We start from the raw sequence: 21,371 nt of genomic DNA, 5'->3' as shown, positions 1-21,371 counted from the left end.
TGTTTTTGTTTAATAGATTTGTTATCACATTTTGTTAAGAATAATATAGGTCCCGCACTTATGAATTGGGAGTGCTTAGGTCTAGTTGAAAATTTAGCTGTCTGGCATAATGCTGAACTGAACCTACTTAAAACACAATCATCCTTTTTGTGCTTTGTATTCTATTTCATTTTGCGTTTTATTTGTGTTGTGTCAATATAATTATATATTTTTTTTCTATTGTCCTCTACCTAGAAAATAAAACAAATAAGTTTAGAGGAGGTTACTTTATATTTTAAAAAGAGATGAAAGAAAGCATTCACCTAGTTCTCAATTGAACTGTCTTATTAGGTTGTAGCAAAAAAAGCCTTGCAAGACCCAAAAATCGTGGGAGAAATTGATGATGATGCAAAAGTCTTACACATAAAAACCAGTTACGAGTCTACCAGCTTAAAACACAACAGTTATAAAAATGTCAATGATGATGAATATTTCAACTATTAAACTTGTGAACTACCTTGAACAGACCAGTTCATGAAGAAATACAGTATGGATAATACGTGGAGCCATACTGAATTATTTTGCAATGATAAAATTAAACAGAGTCTCTTGGGCCCGAGTTGACATGTTTTACGAAACAGCAATTTCGTAAAAGGTATTGTTTGATCATGGGGGTTGACGTTCTCCCCAGCCGCCTCCAAGTGCGTGGTACAGTTCGAGCCTGTAACACCGGCGTCACCCGGGACCTTAGGTCGCAGGGAAGACTTTGGTCTCGCCCTCCTGCCTATGCTAAGAGCTGCTTCTCCCCCATCCCACCCCTTCAAAGTCCTGTCGTGTGCACAGCGCACATACCCATCCCTCGCACATACAGTCACTTCCAACCCCAGTCAAACTCCTAACCCTTTCCCAGTTTTTCCCCCAACCCCTCCACAATCCAACTCCACTCCTTACCGTGATCCTTGTGACTAAGTGGTTGCGGGCCCGTCCATCACTTATTCTCTGATGATGGCGGGTAGGAGTAAACAGTCACCTGCGCTAGGACCTGCGCAGTCGAGCGCCGTAAGTGGGGATGAAGGAATCCTGGGGGGTTGAGCCAAGCGGCGCTGGCGGTAATGCGTCCGTGCGGCAACACGCCCCCTTTGGTCTGGATTTCACGCGAAACGGTTGCCCTACCTTAGAGCCATGGGTTAGGGAAATGGCCAATCGTGTCCCGTCAGAGGGCCACAGGCGAGGGACGTGGGGTCCGCGAAAGCCGTCCTTGGGCGGCCGTAGCGGTGGTGAAGGTCATGCTGACGGTGCAAGTGAAGGTTGGAAGTCGGGACTTTCTGCTCCAGACTCCAGCCTGATCGAGTGCCCGATGTCGCACTGTAAGCCAGCCTCGCGTTCCTATATCTACCGGGTAGTCCTAGCGTGCCTACCTTCAGTAGGGCGCTCCCAGTTGCGGGCTCCATGGAGGGTGGGAGCTCGGTAGATGAAACTAAAATAATCAAAAATATGGATAACACTAAAATAAATTTTACCGGCGTAAGGGTGGAGTCAGCGAAAGCCGACGACACTCCTACGACCTGCGCGAACACCGCGCATTCTGCCCCCGTGGGCAAATGCGACAAAGGTCCAGGCATGGCGAGAACCGTGCCGAAGACCAAACGTCAAAGCAGGAGGAAGGGACCAGGTAAAGCTGGTACCGACTCCACAAACAGGGCGAGGGTTATAGGTACGGGTAAAACCAGTACCGACCCAAGCACCCCCGTGACGGTTCCGTCGGCGGCTCACCCCCTCGGCGGTCCTCACATAACACAGCACACCGAGCAAATTGCTCCACATGCCGGCACCTCCGGGCCATCTGCCTCCGTCAACGCGGATACGGTAACCCGGACTGAGGACTACTTCTCCTCCGCATGGCAGGTGCAAAAACGCAAGGGCAAGGGGAAACAAACTCCACAACCCCAACGCCCTAACCAAAACCAACATGGCGTGAGCTCCAAGAAGAGGAAGATCAACCCACGCCAGCGCAGGCGAGCGCGCATGAACGCGAACGCCGCGCCCGACACACCAGCTCTACCCGCTGCCCCAACCTCCGGCCAGCCATGCTTCTGTGCCGGTGGGCGTACACAGGCCCAGGCAGGCGAAAGCCGACCTGGACCGAGTGGTCGTCCGCCGGGCGCGGGGGCCGGCAGGCCGGTGAAGGAAGGGGACGAAACAATAAGCCCTGCAGGTGAGGTACAGACAGCTGCCAAACGCGCTCTGAACGAGACACTTTCGCCCCGTGGGAAGCGCAAACGACAGTGCCTGGACCCGTCCAAGCGGGCCACTCCTCGGGTAAGCTACGCTCAAGCAACCAAGGAGTCCCTGTGCATCGCAGTTACATGCGGCCACACCGGGATCCTAACAAAGGACGTAGCGGACACGATACTGACGGGGATACAGAAGACCATCCTAAAGGAGGCATGGTCCCCGAACAACAAACAACCGGGGCCAGCTTTTAATGGTAAGCCGGTTTACACAGAAGGCGTCCTGAAGCTGTGGTGCTCCAACGACCACACTTTGACATGGCTTCAAAAAACCATCGCCGACTTGGCCCTTTCAACCGGCCACCAGCTGATCATCAAGAGCCAGTCGGAAATTACACGAAGGATCAGGTGTGGCATCCTGATCCCTAATGAACAGGGGGCCATCACCGACTCGCGAGACATCGGGCGGATTCTGGCATACCAGAACCCGCAGATCGCGGTCGACAGGTGGGTGCTCCAAAGACAGGAGAAGCAGCAAGGCGCCAGCTTTGTGGTGGTGGGAATCCCGGAGGAACAAATCGCGACCCTGATGAAGTCCGGGCGCCGCCTCGCCTTCGGGCTGGGTGCGGTGTACGTGAAATTCCAGGGTCACAACGGCAAGTTTGCCGATACTCCGCCGGGATGGGACCCCGCCACTTTCACCATCCAGAAACAGCCTGGCACAAGTACCACGACCAGCGAGGGCGCTGGCCCCACCGAGGGCCCTGCGGTGCCCGTACCCGCAACCGTCCCCTCACAGGACGACGACCCGGAAGAAGCCCTTCTGACGGGTTCAGACCTGGAGGGGGACGAAGTCGAGTCCGGGGACCTGCTGGCCGGGCTACAGCTTGGAGGAGACGAGGAGGGCGCAATCTGCGATGGCGTCCCCTTCTTCGTCGACAATTAAAATCCTCCAAGCAAACCTCCACCACAGCCAAACCGCGACGGCTCAGCTGCGCAAATGGTTGGAGGTTCAACACACGGCCATTGCCCTAATCCAGGAGCCGTGGGTCAGGGCCGGCCAAATCAGAGGACTCTCCAATCTTGGAGGTAAGATTCACGTAGACATACATCACGACCATCCCAGGGCGTGCATCTATACAACAAAAAACATAAAAACACAGTTTTTATCAGATTTCTGTTGCAGAGACCAATCTGCCATCTCAATACAGCAACCTGCTTTAAACATGGAGATCACCCTCGCCTCGGTATACATGCCCGAAGCAGAGGAGCCTCCTCCCTACGACCTCGCCCGCCTGGTGAATCACTGCGAGAGAGAAGGGAAGGAAGTGATTATCGGTACTGACTCCAACGCACACCACCCTTTGTGGGGAATGGATACACACAACGATAGGGGTAAGACCTTATTTGATTACTTATTCACAACCAACCTATCACTAATAAACACTGGATCAGAACCAACTTTCGTCACTAGACGAAGTCAAACAATTATAGACCTGACTCTCGCATCAGAGAGCGTAGCGGAGCTAATCACAGGATGGCATGTCTCTAAGGAGGCATCTTGCTCAGACCACAGATGGATCCGCTTTGACCTACAGGTCTGTATACAAGAAACACCACCGAAACGGAACCCACGCAATACGGACCGCGCGACGTACACCCGTACGCTCAGCACCAAACTTGCGCAACTCGGGGACCCTACAAATTACGTGGACACAGAACAAATTGACGAACAGGTAAGCTACCTCACACAGTCAATGATAGACAGCTATCAAACAGCCTGCCCCGAAACTGCATACCAGAAAACACCAGGGAAACAACCATGGTGGGGTGCGGAACTAGAACGCAGGCGTAAACAAGTGAGAAAAACTCTAAACAGAGCAATGAATACATGTGCCGACGAGGATTGGGACGACTATAAGGCGGCCAAATCAAGGTACAAGAAATGCATCAGATTCCGAAGTACCAGGGGATGGCGCAAGTTCTGTGGTAACATCGAGTCCTGTCAATAAGCAAACAGGGTAAGGAAAATCCTAGCACAACAAAACACACCTGGTCTGGGCACTCTCCGAAAACCAGACAACACACATACCACATCGCCGGAAGAAACGAAGCGCGTCCTAATTGAGACCCACTTCCCAGGATGCGTTTTCACGCAAAATGTAGAATGGCATGAGGTAACACAAACACCAACTGAAGAAGATTGGTCATACGCACAAAAAATCGTCACAATGGAAAAACTCCATTGGGCAATTCAAAGCTTCCACCCATACAAAGCAGCAGGTCCGGACGGAATCTTCCCAGCGCTCCTGCAATGGGGAGGACCATACATCTCATATAGACTATTAAGACTAATGAGAGCATGCCTGGCTTTTCGATATGTCCCCAAAAAATGGAGGGAGGTCAAAGTAGTCTTTATCCCAAAGCCAGGTAAAGGAGACTACACAAGCGCAAAATCTTACAGACCAATCAGCCTGACATCCTTTGCTCTAAAAACCCTGGAAAGGTTATGTGAGCGAGAGCTGAGGGACGGTGCGCTAAGAAACAACCCCCTGCATCCGAATCAGCACGCATATAGCTCGGGGAAATCAACAGAATCAGCGCTTCATCTGGTAGTAAGCCGGATAGAGGAGGCAATAGAACAAAAAGGCATCTGCCTTGGCACCTTTATAGACATTGAGGGAGCCTTTGATAAAACAAACTTCGTTAGCATAACAACGAGTTTACTCAGACACAGAGTTAACCCGATGCTAACTGATTGGATCACAAACATGCTCAGCAAACGCGTGGTACGCTTTGAAGATGATGACAAATCAGCACTAATAGCCAGAGGATGTCCACAGGGAGGGGTACTGTCCCCGCTCCTGTGGAATCTAGTGATTAATGATCTCATCACAAAACTAAACGCAAACCACGACTACACAATAGGTTATGCGGATGACCTTGCCATCCTCATCTCAGGCAAGGTAACTGACACTATCTGCAACCTTACTCAACAGGCCCTACGAATCGTAGAACAGTGGTGCAGGGAATTTGACCTTTCAGTAAACCCCACCAAGACTGAGTTAGTCATGTTCACAAACAAACGAACGTTGGGACCGTACAAACTACCTAAACTCTTCAATACAGAACTCAAACTATCCAACGAAGTCAAATACCTTGGCGTCACTCTGGACAGTAAGCTGAAATGGAGTAATCATATAGACAATAAAGTAAACAGAGCCAGCATTACCTTTTGGCAATGTAAGAAAATGATAGGGAAGAAATGGGGCTTATCCCCTAAGATAATACTATGGCTATACAAAACAGTGATCCGCCCCATGATCACTTACGGCGCCTTAGTCTGGTGGCCCAAAACCGACCAAACTACAGTCGCAAATAAACTGGCGCGAGTCCAAAGACAAGCCTGCATGGCAGCCACAGGTGGCATGAGGACAACACCAACGGCAGCGTTGGAAGCCATGCTAGGTCTGCCGCCGCTGAACCTCTTTGCACAGCAAGAAGCAGCAATGACGGCTCTAAGACTCAAAACCCTTATGGCCTTACTACAAAAACATAAACCCCTGTTTTACACTTGTCTAAAAAAATTTTGGCTGCAAAATGAACCGTATGTCAACGTCATAATTTGACATTTTTTTAGACAAGGCATAAACTGACGTTTAAAAGTTTTTGTGGTAAGACGGTTAATCTCTGGAGCAAGTTGCCTACAAAACACACAACTATACTAAACAATCTTTATGCAGACTTTCCCATTATGCAGGCTATAAACGACCGCATACCCAAAGTCTTTATATTCGATAAGAAATACAGGATCCAACTTTTTGAGGATCATCGTTACGAGGGACATAATCCCAAAGAACTAAGAATTTTCACCGACGGATCCAAAACAAGCACCGGCACAGGTTCAGGCATCTTCTCAGAAGACCTAAACATACACATATTCACACCCCTAGGAGTACATAATACAGTATTCCAAGCTGAATGTATAGGCATCTCCCTAGCGGCCGAAGCAGTCATAAAGCGGGAAGTAACCGGTCACTCTATCCGAATACTCTCAGATAGCATGGCAGTAATACAGGCCCTAAGCAAACACTGCGCAAACTCCGGCCTTATACACGAGTGCCACCAACGGTTAAACAAGGTAGGCAGTTTAAATAACATAACCATTCAATGGATAAAAGGACACAGTGGCTCCCGAGGCAACGATGCAGCGGATGAGCTGGCGAGAAGGGGATCAGACCAAACAGCAGTAGGACCAGAACCCATACTGCCACTCCCCTTCGGCCACCTACGAACACTGGTAAGACAGCGTACTAGGCACAAACACAACCACCTCTGGACTAACCACAGCGCGTGCAGGCAGGCGAAGATGGCCCTCCCGACCATCAACGATCGCCTCACTAAACAGCTGATGGGCCTATCAAAGCAGAATTTACGTAAGTTTACGGCAGTTCTAACTGGACACGGCTCCTTCAATAAACACCTCTATGTTATAGGAGTTACAGACAGTCCCTTATGCAGAGCCTGCATGGGGGAAGAAGAAACAGCGGCACACGTGCTACTAGACTGCCCTGAAACCGCCATATACAGGGCTAAGTACTTCGGTAACCCAGGTACTATCCAAGAGATAGTCAGCAGAATTAAACCTCTGCTGGCTTTTCTCGAGGAGTTGGGGTGGATCGAGTGAATAAACACCCATTATCACCCTCACACGCAAAATACGCGCTTTGTCGTGGAGTTGCGGAAACCAGCCCGAGTAATCTAAATCTAAATCTAATTGATCATGGAAAAAACAATATAAATTAAGTGGCTTTACTTGGAAGTGATACTTTAGGGTATAACTTATGATACACAAGGTCGGGATGACATGGTTTCTTCAAATTTGTTTTTATAATACGCACGGGATAATATTATTACCCCATTATTTAATGGATGTTATTATACATAGAAACCTTCCTTTTCAATCACTCTATCTATTAAAAAAAAAAATATTACAAAGGGACATAGGGCCAGAAAAAGCGACTTTGTTTTATACTGTGTAGTGATGAATTATTTAATCAGAATATAAGGGTAAGTGATCAGTGAAAAAACTCCTAATAACTAGAACAAATATTGCAGTGACTTTAAATAATGACTTATTACTTTTTGGAAAAAACTTTGTTAGTCATACATGATTAGTAATTCTTAGTATTTCCTCTATGTAATTAATAAATATAGCTTAGAATATATTGAGTAATACACCATTTCCATTTGTATATTAATTAAATTGTGTCAAGGCTGAGTGTAACCTGCGGAATGTAGGTTGTGCGATAGAAAATTACTTGAAAGAGTTAATTATTGTTATGGGCACCAGAAATGGAACGAGTTAAGTGAAAATGGTTTAATTAAAGGGCTGACTGATTAGAACTATTAGTATTGGGGCAATTATAGTAAAAGTATAATATTTTTTGAGACTTCTGTTGTATGAAAGTTTAATAATCTTGAGACAATAATGTGGTGGAATATGGTAAAAAACGTATGGAACTGTCTGGTTAACTATAACGTTAACCAGACCATTTTTAGCTGGTTTAAGTTTGGTTTTTGTTATACATAGTTAATAGTGCAACTGGGTTTTATTGTAATTCCTGAAATAAAGGATTACTCAGGCAAAGCAAATTAGCAAAGCAATAACAAATGAATGAAAATTATGATAAGGCTTTATCCATTCATGATTATCCTTATTTCTTTAGTCATACATTTTTGCAGAAGTAGGCCACACATTAATAGATTAATTACACATACCAGGAAATACTTAACTAATTCAAGTAGTTTTGTATTATATTAAAGTAGTGACTTCCTATAAAAATTAGCCTTTTATGTTAAAGTGGTGATGTCATGCAGGAACTACTCAATGGCAAAATATTTCATGATTAATATGACATCAAAACTCACTATCTCCAGATTGTGACTCAATTAAACAAACAAATTTATCACAGGTTCATTTACCTGGCTTATCTAACGTAAAAATAATTACTACACTATCTTCTGACTGATAAAAAGTATTGATAAGTTTTTGAGTAATAGGTTGCATTAGAGTTCTAAGAAAGTTTATTTTTACACACTGTGGTATAGGGGTGGGGTATTATTAGTCATGTGCACCCTTCCTGGGGGTCCCATACACCCCAATTCGTGGAAACATTACGCACATGGTGCTCAGGGACCTCCCCATTGGACAAACCATGCCCCAATTTAACAAATTACCTCTGAACCCACACAAGGTCACTGCTAAATTCCTATTTACAATACTTTCACATAAAATAACATGTTAATACATCGTGTGGGGGAGCGCAACACAGAAAAATCGATAATATTGTATCCGAAACGTTTTTATGTTACACAAATGCATACAAGAATGATCAAGGCACACTTTTTTACAGCCTCTAATTACGATGTCATTCATAAACGTATGTAATTACGATCGTAATCAACTAATCGATGAACCATAACGACCGCACGCCCGTGCTGTGTTTACGTTGTAATTTCTGTGAAAAAAACAGTCTGCCGACGAAAAGGAAGACCGGCGATGCAGTAAATACTACATGGACGTAAATAGATCGACGCGAGCTTGATCATCGTTGTAATTATTTATTTGTTTTGCTAACGAAAGCTCCGAGGAGCGATGAACTCGTTATATTGTACATACCTCATTTTGACGCTCTTATCCTTTGTCGTGACAAATCCGAATGCACTACTGCACAGCACGAAACAATTGTTCACTTATAAACTGCATATTTCCACAAACACAAACGAGCATTTCCGTATTATCGACTGGTGTACACGTCTGGGACACTTTCGGTAGCCATTTTTGTCAAAAAACACTTTTTCGTCCCGATTCCCGATTTCGGAAAGCTGTGAGCGAGATGACGCTAGCGCCGCACCGAGACAACGAATGAAAATAAATGGAACATTGAACCGGGCGGTTGCAAATCCTCGTATAATGTTGTCCGATTCACACTACCATATCCAACTTAGCTTCCGCCGAAAGCTTCCACGTCGAACGATACGCATACGTTCATCGACTGACAAACTTGCAGCTTTGAAGTTCAGTACGCGTTTCGGAACGCGAATTTACATTGTTCGTCCTTATTCGGTATTTCTACCATACTTGGGCGGATAATATCCTACTCCCAAAGCCCAGCCAATCACCATTCAGATTATTATTCCAAAACCGAACTGGTAGCGACATCTTAAGATTTATCGACAAACTATGTCCACCTTGAATAAGACAGAAGTGGCAACATTTTACACAATATTGAAACTATTTTTTTTATATAAAACTAATGTATTTTGCTTATATTAATGATATAATTATTTTTTCAATATATTGAAAAGTTTCTTTTGACTTGTCAAAACAATTTAGTCCAAATATATCGATGGTTAAGTTAGTTGTTGTTAGTCGGTTGGTTACCGTTATAAAAATCGACTAACGACCTAATCGGACGAAAAGGCTGAAGGAATATTTACCAATATTTGCATTTACCGATAACATATTGTGATTCCCTCGGATATTTTATGTAGGGGTTGATTTCTGGTAACGGCTTAAAGTTTGATTATCCAATTCGATAATCGACTAACCACTCATCAAGAATACGGTCTCTTTGTCTCCGACGTCGCAGTTTGACACTTTGACAATCAAAGTGACAACAGTTTTCGGGAAAAAAGTCAGCCTGTTTTTCTTTTGATAAACAGTTCCTTTTTCGAATTCTCAAAAATAATGGTGGGCGCAATGCCTGTTAACTTAATACCAAAATTTTGCAACGGTACCATGGACAGTCACAATGGTACCGAGGATAGCGAAATTCAAGTGCATATCGGTAGTCGCGTGAAGAGTAGCGATGATTTCGGTACGGTGAAGTATATTGGTGAAGTGCACGGATACAAGGGTGTATGGTACGGGGTTGAGTGGGATGACCCGGTCAGGGGCAAGCATGATGGCTCCGTGGACGATGTGCAGTACTTCAAGACGTCCAAACCAGGGGCAGGTTCTTTCATTCGTCCGAATAAGATCTCTCCGTTTAAAACTTGTGCCGAAGCTATTCGGAGGTACTACGGGGATCGTGAAGTAAGTTACAGCCCTTATATGGACTTTTTAGCATATTTTTTTATTTACGTAGTAAGTGTGCAGGCATTAGGTCACTCCACCTACATAAAGACTTGGCTGAATAAGTGTTTGCGTGGGTAGTATGCTTGTTTTGAATCTGTCATTACATGTCAAGGCTGTTTTTTTGTCTACAGTACTAGTTAATCTTAACAGAAGTATAATTTAAATCACTAGACACAATTACATGTTCCATGAGCAACTTTCTAATAGGATATTGACAACAAAGAACTGTATACATATAATGCAATGTTTATTTTGACTAAATATTACAATTACAACTTACAATAATTTGTCTTTGCCTAAAAGTCTGCCTGTATACTTAAATACCTCTTCTTTAGCATAAACTAATTCCATTCTACTACCGAGAAACAAACAGTTTTCTTTCTACTGGAATGTTCTGACATTCTCATAAAGGATGAGTCATCTGTTGTATTGGAAAATGTAAACAAACAATAAAAAGTTTAGCTTATTTCATAAAGCAAATTTTCTGAAACAACAATAGTGCTGTTTAAGAAAGTATAAATATTTATTTAGAACCTATGAAATAGATATACGGGCCAAAGAAACTCTCTCTGTCGCACTTACACAAAACTACTGAACAGTTTTTAATTCAATATGGTACATCATGGCCTGAAAAAGATCATTATGCTACTATTTATTCAGGAGCATGAAGTAGTTCTCTCAGGATTCAGGATTCAATATACTATGAACTATGAACTTATACAAAAAAAATAAAACAACTCTAACTGGGGATGCCCAAAACCTAATAACAATATATACCTGACTACTTTAGCAGTTGTCTTTTTAACAGTTCATAGACGATGGCATCAATTGAATTACTTATCGGCAAACCAAAGATAGACCCATCACTGCCAATCTAAAACGGCACATATCTCTTTCCAGTTCATACAATTGTCTCAATACGATGAAGTAACAAGAAGGACCGTAGACGTAGACATTACGTAAGTGCCTCATGTACTATACTTACATTTCAGGATGAGACGGTGGCCGCTCACCGCAGAACGGTCATCAACGAGTGGAAGAGGGAGATGGGGGCACCGTTCATTGAAATGGTTGGATTTGAGAAAATTCATCAGAAACAGTAAGTTGCATAAGTATTTCATACACTTTGTGTTCAAGTTGGAATTAGATGATCCTGATGAAGGTTCTACATTATTCCTCCACATTCACATCTGTCTGTCTCCAAGCATTATTGCTTGCTCAAGAACTTTTGAATGCATTTTCACTACTGCAGGTTACATTTTGAGCTCATTAATTGGTTATTCATGAAAAAGGTTTAGGTACAATTTCTACCTGCATGAAGTCAGCACAGCTGAGTTTTTAATATGTTTAAGGTAAAGAATTAAACTCGTCATACTGGATAAAATAATAATTATTTTTTTAAATAGTCTTAATCAAGGTAAGCATTTCCATGTAGACAAAAGGTAGTTAGTTCATATGTCAGGTATCATATCAAGTAACTTAATACCTATGTTATGCATTGATATTTTCTTTCCAATGAGTATTGACTTAATAAAGTTTATGTTGGTAGCAAATAAATGTTCTAAATCTTTTAGCATGTAATTCTAAAATTCTGTAAACACAAGATGTTATTTCAGTTATAGAGGGTACTTGGTTGGTCGCTAAAGGATAGGAAGTCTGATAGGCAGTTTCAAAGTTGGCTGCATCTGCTTCAACTGAAAATCCATGACGGCATAGTTAGGAAAGGCTAGGCAGATTATTTAGATTGTTGAATCAGTACATCGTGTATTTAATTTATTGTAATGTTCTTAGTTATTCATAAAAATTGTTTCATGCTCAGTACTCTGCTGTATCTGTCTGTCGTTGCATGAGTGGACTTGCTGACTTTTGCTAATCACCTTAGCTACTGTAGTCCTTTTCAATCAGGTTGTCTTTACTCTCAAATAAATCCACAGTCAAACCGAACATGAACTATTCTTTACCCAGCCTTCTTCTTCCAGAAAGTTCGACCGTCTTCTAGAAGTGTGCGTCCACGATCAGAACATTGCCAAGCCAGGAGACGTGGCGTCCCTATGTCCTAACGTGCGCAGTTTGGATGTTTCACGGAATCTCTTCTGTAACTGGAGAGAGGTCATTCAGCTGTCTGCGCAGCTACCTGATTTGAAGGAGCTGGATGTCAAGTAGGTTTTACTTCTAGATTGTTCTGTATTTTTTAAACTTTGATGTAAAAAAAAATAATCATCAAAATCACTACATAGTATAAAACAAAGTCGCTTTTTCTGTTCCTATGTCCCTTTGTACGCTTAAATGTTCAAAACTACGCAACCGATTTTGATGCGGTTTTTTTATCAGATACAGTGTTTCAAGAGGAAGGTTTATTTATATGTATAATAACACCCATTAAATAGCGGGGAAATACTGCTATCTCGCGCGAAGCTGGGGCGGGTCGCTAGTCGATTAATAAATTGCGGAGCAATCGCGTAACAAGCATACAAAAAAAAAGGTCGAATTGAGAACCTCCTCCTTTTTAAAGTCAGTTAAAAAGGGTGGTGTTGTAAGTTTGACTCCTTGGTGTGTCTGTCTGTGGTACAGTAGCACTTAAGGGTCCGTTCAGATAGACTGGGTCGGAGAACAGAGCAAATTCTTAACACGTTGAAAATTGAGTACTTAGTATTTGATGTAAGGTTTATTTTTGCATGCGCACTGCTTTTGTCATTGAGAATGCTCGAATGCGCTCGGTGTGAAATAATAAGAGGAGCTGACCGGCTCCGATCGTGTATTTTTTCTTGACGTTTGGCTCCGTTTGCATGCTCTTTAATGCTCGCGCAGCCGATCGGCTCCGGTCTGTGTGAAAAGAAAAATGCGCGCCGATGCTCTCCGAACCTGTCTATCTGAACGGACCCCAAATAGCTGCTAATCCTTACATGCGTTTTTGTGAGATCTATGTAGTTAATAATTCAGCATGTATTCAAAGGACAATGGGCAGATTGGTATACCCCACCAATAGCAATGTCATATATATCATTGGATAGGCCTTTTTATGTAGAACAATATTTACTATGACAGCTTTGCTGAAATGTTTGTCCGTTCTGAGATATAGATCAAAAACTGTGCAAAAGTTAGAACTAAGTAATCTATTGATAACTCAAGTTTTTAAAGGAAAATCTAAGAACTACTAAGTGTAAGTCTTGTATATGAAAGAAAATCAGATTACAGTATTGATTAGCATCAGTTTTAAGATTGTTTGTTATCTATATCTCAGAACGGACAAACAATAGAACAAAGCTGTCATAGTAAATGTTGTTCCAGTTAAAAAGACCTATCCAATGATATGTATGACTTTCCTATTGGTGCGGTTTCTCACTACGCCCAACATCCAGTTGGTACAATAAAAGGTTGAAATGCTACATAATAGTAACAATTATGGATCCTAACGGGCACAGTAGTACTTACAAGACTTAAAGTTATTAGTACTCAGATTTTCCTTTAAAAACTTGAGGTATCAATAGATTACTTAGTTCTAACTTTAGCACAGTTTTTGATCTATATCTCAGAACGGACAAACATTTCAGCAAAGCTGTCATAGTAAATCTTGTCCTACATAAAAAGGCCTATCCAATGATATATATGACATTCCTATTGGTCGGGTATACCAGGTCCCATATATTTGTGCCCATTGTCCTTTAAAATGTAAATTGAGTGTACCTTGTGGTCATAACATTGTTATCTAACTGTACTTATACTTAATAGACTCATACAATTTATGGCTTTTAGATATGAATATTGCGCAGCACTTAATTGCTGCAATAAATCCCACACAACACTGATTATTCTTAAAATAATACTTATTCCATATTATTTATTTTTCCAGCAAAAACCGAATGGCCATAGACATGCCAGAGGAAACATTAGCCCAACTATCTATTAACTTCGCAAGCCTTGAAAAACTGAACATTTCAGTATGCGACTACGAGTGGGCAGACATTCTCGCACTTTCTCACCTATGGCCAAAACTCAATGAAATGATCGCAGCATACAACAGAATTAAAAAAATTATCCCACCAACGTTGACATTGAAAACTTTGACAGTTTTAAAATTGGATGGCAACCCTCTTGAATCGTGGCATGAAATTATGAACCTTGGTAACCTGAATTTGAAGGTTTTGAGCTTGAATGAATGTCAGATCACGGAAATAAGGTTTAATGATAATCCTGATGATAAAGTAGATATTTTTGAGAAGTTGGAAGTCTTGTTTTTGAATAGGAACAGGATTAATGATGTGAGTATGGCAACATTGCTTTTGTAACTAAACCGTCGAGTGGCACTACCACAAGCAAAAAAATTATATCATGAGATGAGTCAAAACGGGCTAATATTATCAAGAGTATGTCAAACAGGGTTTCACCAAAATTCAGCTCATTAAATTAAACATTTTCAAAGAAAATTAATGACCTTACTACAAAAACTTTTAAACGTCTGTTGGACACTTTTCTAAAAAAATTACAGATTATGACGTTGACATAAGGTTCACTTTGCAGCCTCACTTTTTTTAGACAAGTTTTAAACAGATGTTTAAGTTTTTGTAGTAAGGCCATTAAAGTTTTGGTGTTGATTTGCAATCATATGATGTGGGGTTCTATGTATAAAGTATCGAAAGTTTTAGAAGCCTCGGTAGAAGCCAATTACATAATTATTTTGTGCCTATTTGTCATACCTGTAATCCGATGGTAGATTGGTAGAGAATGCCTTGTGGCATTAATAACTTTTTCTCATACATTTCAGTGGAGATCACTGAGCGAGCTGAACAAAATCAACTGTTTAAAGAAGCTATACTTCCTGAAGAACCCCATACAAGAGACTGAGGACTACGATACTGGCTCACAACTTATTATTGCTAAGATTGATACGCTACAGGTAAGGTTTAATCAGATTCAGGTCAGGGTAATCAGAAGCTCTGACGCCAGTCTAATCAAGGGGTATTGGGTTGCCCGGGTAACTGGGTTGAGGAGGTCAGATAGTCAGTCGCTTCTTGTAAAGCACTGGTACTCAGCTACATCCGGTTAGACTGGAAGCCGACCCGAACATGGTTGGGAAAAAGGCTCGGATGATGAGACGGGCAATAGTTCCCACGGGAAAAAGGTGAAACCGCGGGACAACGGCTAGTTCTGTATAAAATATTTTATTTCACTCAAACTGTAACTGGTAACAGTTATTCAGGAAGTCACGAGCAAAATAGCTGGGTAAAAGCCTAGGCAGATGATTCATATTTTCTTCAGGATACCTTAAACATAATTTTAAATCCTTTATCTATATAATTTCCAGGAACTGAACGGCTCAACAATAACACGGGAACTACGCCGCGGCGCTGAATACGACTATATGAAGCGATACGGCGCCGAGTGGAAGCTCGCACAAGCCGACCCGGGGGCACAGCGTCAATTCAACGTGGAGCACTGTCGGTTCACTGAACTTATTAATAGTAAGTTGTTTTAGTTAAATAAATGAGCGACAAAACAAAGCGGAAATACTACCATCCGAATTGGGAAGATCTCTTTGGGAAGTTGATTAAAAATGGATGTGTCGCTATCGATTCGGGTTTGGTTTGAGAACATTAGAAAGCAAGTTGGCTTTAATAGCTAGGAATTCTGGTCTAGAAATAAACAGTGGGCACTCAATTATTGTTCAACCACTTTTACTTTAGCATGACGTTTTTGTTAGCAACGAGTATCAGATTACTCTGATACTCGGCTGTATCCAGTTAGACTGTCAGCTGACCCCAGCATAGTTAAGAAAAACGATGAAAAGTTGGAATCCAAACTAATATTATAAATGCGAAAGTAACTCTGTCTGTCTGTCTGTCTGTCTGTCTGTCTTTTCTTCACGCCTAAACTACTGAACCGATTTGTGTGAAATTTGGTACAGACATAGTTTGAAACTTGAGAAAGGACATAGGATAGTTTTTATTACAAAAAAAAATAAAAATAAAATTATTCCGGACATATAGCGCCATCTATTGGTCAAATCAAAAATCTGCTGGTAGTCACTATTCCACGCGAACGAAGTTGCGGGCAAAAGCTAGTAGATTATAAAAATGCGCTGTTATTATAAATATTATAATGTTTGATCATATTATTTCAGAATACGGCATTCCAGACGACAGCTTGCTAGTGAAACAACCGAAAAACATGACGCTCACATCACAACTGTTAGAAATAGTGTTAAGAGACGAAAACGGCAAATCCTTCAAAAAGAAATTCCCGTCCTCCATGTTTGTGCAAAAGCTGGTAACACTCGCACAAAGACTGTTCCCAAGAGCTGGCTACACTGGGCCACCAACATTATATTTACTCGACGATCAAATGAAAGGCGCAGAAATATGTCTTGACAACGTTATGAAAGATCTCGCCTATTTTTCAGTCAAAAATGGGGACACAATTCTCGTTAGATTCAGGTAAATTATTTTCCCCCGACTGGCAACACAAATCAAGTTGGCCGTTGATTTTAATTGGCGCGCATTTTAATGTATTTATTTATAAAACTTATTGAGCTTTGTAAATAATGTTATCTCGAAATTGTACCTGTATTTATGGTGAATATTATTTTTCCCCAAAATAAATGTTCAATTATGTATTTTTATTTGCATGTTTTATTTACGACGAAATAATATACATACTTCTTTTCTTGAATCTTGTGAAATATTCGCATTTGCTTATTCTCTACAAAGTTTTTCTGAAGGTTTCAAGGTTTTAAGAATTACATATTGATTTCTAGTTCGTTTTCCAAACAAATAAATAATTTGGATGTACTTTATCAAAGTATACCAAAGATTATAATATATGGCAAATGTGAGTAGCTAACTATCCTGGTGATGAATAGAATTATTATTTTTCTTGTTATTTATTTATTTTCAAGCATATAATTTACATTTTTAAATATTAAATATAAAAATAAAAAACATTTAAAAATATAAAAAATAGGTTGCCACCGATATCGGGCACAGGGTCCAAGGTACCGGTGGTTAGGGTCCCAGAGACAGAAACCTCCTCACAATACGTGCCGTATCAAGGAGTACTGCCTTCTGAATCAGTCCCTTGATCCAGCCGCCCAACGAGAGCCTCCTGAGGTGTTCGTCGAGGCTCTTGGCTATTAAACCATTGGCCGTAACGACAATCGGCACAACAACAGCCGTGTCGACACTCCACATGGCGACAACCTCGTGCGCTAAGTCGAGATACTTTATTTGTTTCTCTTTCTCAGCTTTCACAAGGTTCTCGTCATGCGGAACGGCGACATCGACTATCATCGCGCGGCGCGCTGATCGATCTATCACCACAATATCAGGCTTATTGGCTACAATAGTCCTGTCAGTGATGATAGATCGATCCCAGTACAACGTGATATGGTCCTTTTCGAGAACTGGGTCGGGCGCATACTTGTAGTACGGTACCTCAAGGTCTACAAGGTTGTATTGCAGAGCAAGCTGCTGGTGGATAATCTTGGCCACTTGGTTATGTCTGTGCAAATATTCACCATTAGCCAAACGAGAACAACCAGATATAATATGTCTGATAGACTCACCCGGATGGTGACATGCCCGACATATGTCAACCGTCCCGTCTTTCACGATATATCTCCGGTAGTTATTCGTAAGGATAACTTCGTCCATAATTGCACATACAAACCCTTCGGTTTCTCCAAACAAGTCACCGAAGCGTAGCCAAGATACGGACGCATTGAAGTCTACATCGGGACCATGAAGAGCCCCGAAGAAGCGTCCGTGTAGCTGTTTGCTCTGCCATACCTCCTTGCGATCATGGGTAGTTAGTACCACAGGTCTGCGCCAGTTCTCATTTGCCAACGATAGCGGGGTGAGTCCTTTGTCCACTGCTACCATATCACGATGCATACCCACGTCGCTTTTGAGAAGATATTCTCTGAGACTGCACACCTCACGGTTGTGGAGCGTCTTTGCATTTAAAAAGCCTCGGCCTCCACATTTCCGTGGGATGTACAGTCTCATCACCGACGATCGTGGGTGATGCATTCGTTCTGCGGTCAGCAGTGTGCGGACTCTCCTATCCAAGGTATCCAATTCAGTTTGAGTCCATTTGAGTATGCCGAAGGAGTACATCAGGACTGGCATGACCCAACCATTATAGGCGCGAACCTTGTTGCCGCCTGATAAGGAACTTTTTAGGACCTTATTCAGGCGGCCAAAGAAACGCTCCCGTAATGACTGTTTCATGACAGCCACATTGATGCCTAACCCCTCCGCCATACCCAAGTATTTATATGTATCGTTTGCGGAGAGTGATCTCAGGTTTATGGAATCTGAGAGTTGTACTCCCTCAGATTCCACAATTCCCCCTCGCTTTACATGCATGACTGCACATTTGTCCACACCGAACTCCATCCTGATGCAACTACTAAAATTTTCAGTGATCTTCAGTAGCTTCATCAGCTGCAGTTCTGTAGTGGCAAACAGTTTCAGATCATCCATATAAAGCAAATGGGATATAACCTGACCCCCTCTCCGCAAAGGATAGCCCAGCCCCGAACCCTCTAGCAATGTGCTCAAAGGGTTCAAGGCCAGGCAAAACCAAAGTGGACTCAAACTGTCACCCTGGAATATTCCCCGCTCGATCTTAATAGGATCGCCGGTCCCTTCAATTTGTCTACATCCTGGATAGTGAAGAACCGTTCTCCATTGCTCCATACATGACGCAAGAAAGGCGCGTAGAGTTGTATTTATTTTATACAACTCCAGTACCCTCCTAAGCCATGCATGGGGGACCGAGTCGTAGGCCTTCTTATAGTCTATCCAACATGTCGACAAATTCTTTCGGGATCGTCGAACCTGTTGGCTGATGACCATATCAGTGAGGAGCAGCTCCTTAGTAGCACGGGACCCCTTCTTACATCCATTTTGAGAAACTGACATAATTGAATATTTTTCAATATGTTGGTTTATTTTTAATCTCAAAATAGATGTAAGAAGTTTATAGACCGTCGGTAAACAAGTGATCGGTCTATAATTTTTGGGTTCCGCGGTACTGCCTGATTTGTGGAGCAGATGGGTAACTCCTGTTGTTAGAAACTGTGGGAGCGACCCGGCTTCTAAGGATGACTGAAACTGTGATGCTAAACAGGGGTGTGAACTTTGCAGCCACTTTAACCAGAAATTGTGCAGTCCATCCGGTCCTGGTGATTTCCAGTTTTGCATCGGACGAACTGCACAGGCTACGTCGGAGGAGGTAATATTGACCTCCTCCATTTCTGGTATTTGTTCACACTTCCGTTCAACATCACGTGTCCAGTCACCCTCCTCGTGAAATACGGGCGTCGACCAGAGGTTGCGCCAAAACGTGTTTGTGGCACCATCATCCGGCCGGCTCCCGTCCATCACGTATTGCTCAGGTCGCTCCCAAGTTCTATATACCCATCTTTGATCACTCTGGAACATACGATTCTGGGTGTAACGTTCTACCCGTCGTTTATACCTTCGAATACGGCTAGCCCATGCACAGACTTTTTGCTTCAGGAAGTCGATGCGCTCCGCGATACGCGGCATATATTCATGAGGACTGAGTCCAGTCCCCATGAATGCACGTCTCACAAAGCGCATCACCCGTGGTCGGGTATTACCCTCCCTGAAGCAATATAGTTTGCCGATGAGTACTCTGGCCCCCTCGATACGACGCTCAATCCTGCACTGCCAAGCTGGTACCGCTGATTTTGGTCGTGTAGCTCTGTTACTGTCAGGGAATTTGACATTAGCTACACGACATGCAGCAACAGCCGCGCAATACATAATTGAGTGTGTATCAAGGAGGTCTTCGCTGTTTTCAAAATATTTTTCCAACAGCGAATCCAGAGCACACACCAACGCCCTATTCTGTCTGTGCATAGGCAAGCGAGGTAGTCGCGGTCGGTTTTCGACGGGTGAGTACCTAAATTCCTGAATCGCATCCTCCAGAGCACTCCTCACACGTTCGTTGCACTGAGTACTTACCGTTACAACCCTATTGTCCTCATCCCGTTCAACGAGATTGGACCGCGGCGTGACTCCGCCTGAAGGTGGCGGTGGCACCGCGGCCTGTGACGAGGTGGTGACCATAGGGCTGCTCAGCATCTCTAAGCGCAGCCGATCAAGTGCGGCGTCGTCCAGTCTGTGATTGCGCTGGATAACCCGCACCTGATCCGACAGTCGTTGGGCCGATACGTTGACGGCTGGCTCAAGCACCTGGAACAGAGACAGCATCCTATCACGGTACGCAGTGAGGTTAGTTCCTCCCTCTGTGGACCCGTAGTATGCGCGCATGACGTTCTCATTCATTTTCTGAGTCCATCTCATGCGCTGCACACAACCACCGGTAGCGGGGACCCTGCTAGGGACCTGATGGTCCCCCGATCCCAAGCCCGTCGGTGGCCGGCGTCTCCCCTGCCGACGTACAGGTGGTGGCGACGTCGGCGGAGAGAAGTACTCGTCGCTCGAGCTCGACGCAGCTGCAGCCGCCGGTATCACTGGTGGTCCGGGGTCCGGCGGCGGCGAGGCGGAGCTGAGCGACGATCCCGGAGGTGGTAGTCGTGCGCGTAGGCGGGCCGCTCTCGTCAACATTATTAGTTTTCTCTCACTTAGCCGATGCACATTGCTGATTTTTTAAAGAGTTTCTTGTCGTCTTTCTCGTTTCTCATTTTAGTCGTGTTACTATTTTCCTTTTTTTTTGGGTATTTCAATACATTATGTATAAAATATATATGTAAATTATTAATTTTTATTGAAAAAATTTGGAGAGCAAAAAAAATGTGACCGAAATTATTATTATTATTCTACAACTACAACTACCGCAAAAACCTTCAAATGTTCGAGATTTAAACCTTGGCAGTGTTGTCCTTAGAAAAAAAATATAGTTATATGCGTTGGTGCTATATATAACTCCTCATTTTCTTAGGCTGCGACCACATCTGGCGAATGTGCCGCGAATGCGCAGCACGCGAGCCGATTGCGAGCTGTCTGCGAGCTGCGCGCGTGCAGTCA

General features: G+C 43.1%; 3 protein-coding genes across 3 annotated transcripts in view; 2 read left to right on the top strand and 1 right to left on the bottom strand.

The window, feature by feature from the left end:
• Positions 1–9,296, bottom strand: part of LOC124642949 (protein enabled) — a 113,686-nt gene extending 104,390 nt beyond the window's left edge. Inside the window, exon 1 of the mRNA XM_047181749.1 lies at positions 8,893–9,296. Within this exon, the coding sequence (XP_047037705.1) occupies positions 8,893–8,897 (5 nt within the window). The 5' untranslated portion in view covers positions 8,898–9,296. The remainder of the gene's footprint in view (positions 1–8,892) is intronic.
• LOC124642951 lies at positions 732–3,780 on the top strand. Its single transcript, XM_047181750.1, has 2 exons — positions 732–3,299; positions 3,397–3,780. The coding sequence occupies exon 1, from the start codon at positions 1,429–1,431 to the stop codon at positions 3,154–3,156; it is 1,728 nt and encodes a 575-aa protein (XP_047037706.1). The 5' UTR covers positions 732–1,428; the 3' UTR covers positions 3,157–3,299; positions 3,397–3,780.
• A 434-nt stretch (positions 9,297–9,730) lies between the features above and the next one.
• On the top strand, positions 9,731–16,969 carry LOC124643080 (tubulin-specific chaperone E). Its single transcript, XM_047181925.1, has 7 exons — positions 9,731–10,311; positions 11,346–11,452; positions 12,333–12,512; positions 14,204–14,612; positions 15,116–15,247; positions 15,656–15,812; positions 16,472–16,969. Exons 1-7 carry the CDS (start codon positions 9,964–9,966, stop codon positions 16,786–16,788), a joined length of 1,650 nt encoding a protein of 549 aa, XP_047037881.1. The 5' UTR covers positions 9,731–9,963; the 3' UTR covers positions 16,789–16,969.
• Positions 16,970–21,371: the final 4,402 nt, after the last annotated feature.

This window comes from Helicoverpa zea, chromosome 26 (assembly GCF_022581195.2).
Source record: "Helicoverpa zea isolate HzStark_Cry1AcR chromosome 26, ilHelZeax1.1, whole genome shotgun sequence".
Taxonomy (NCBI): domain Eukaryota; kingdom Metazoa; phylum Arthropoda; class Insecta; order Lepidoptera; family Noctuidae; genus Helicoverpa; species Helicoverpa zea.
This window is presented reverse-complemented; position numbering and strand designations above follow the sequence as displayed.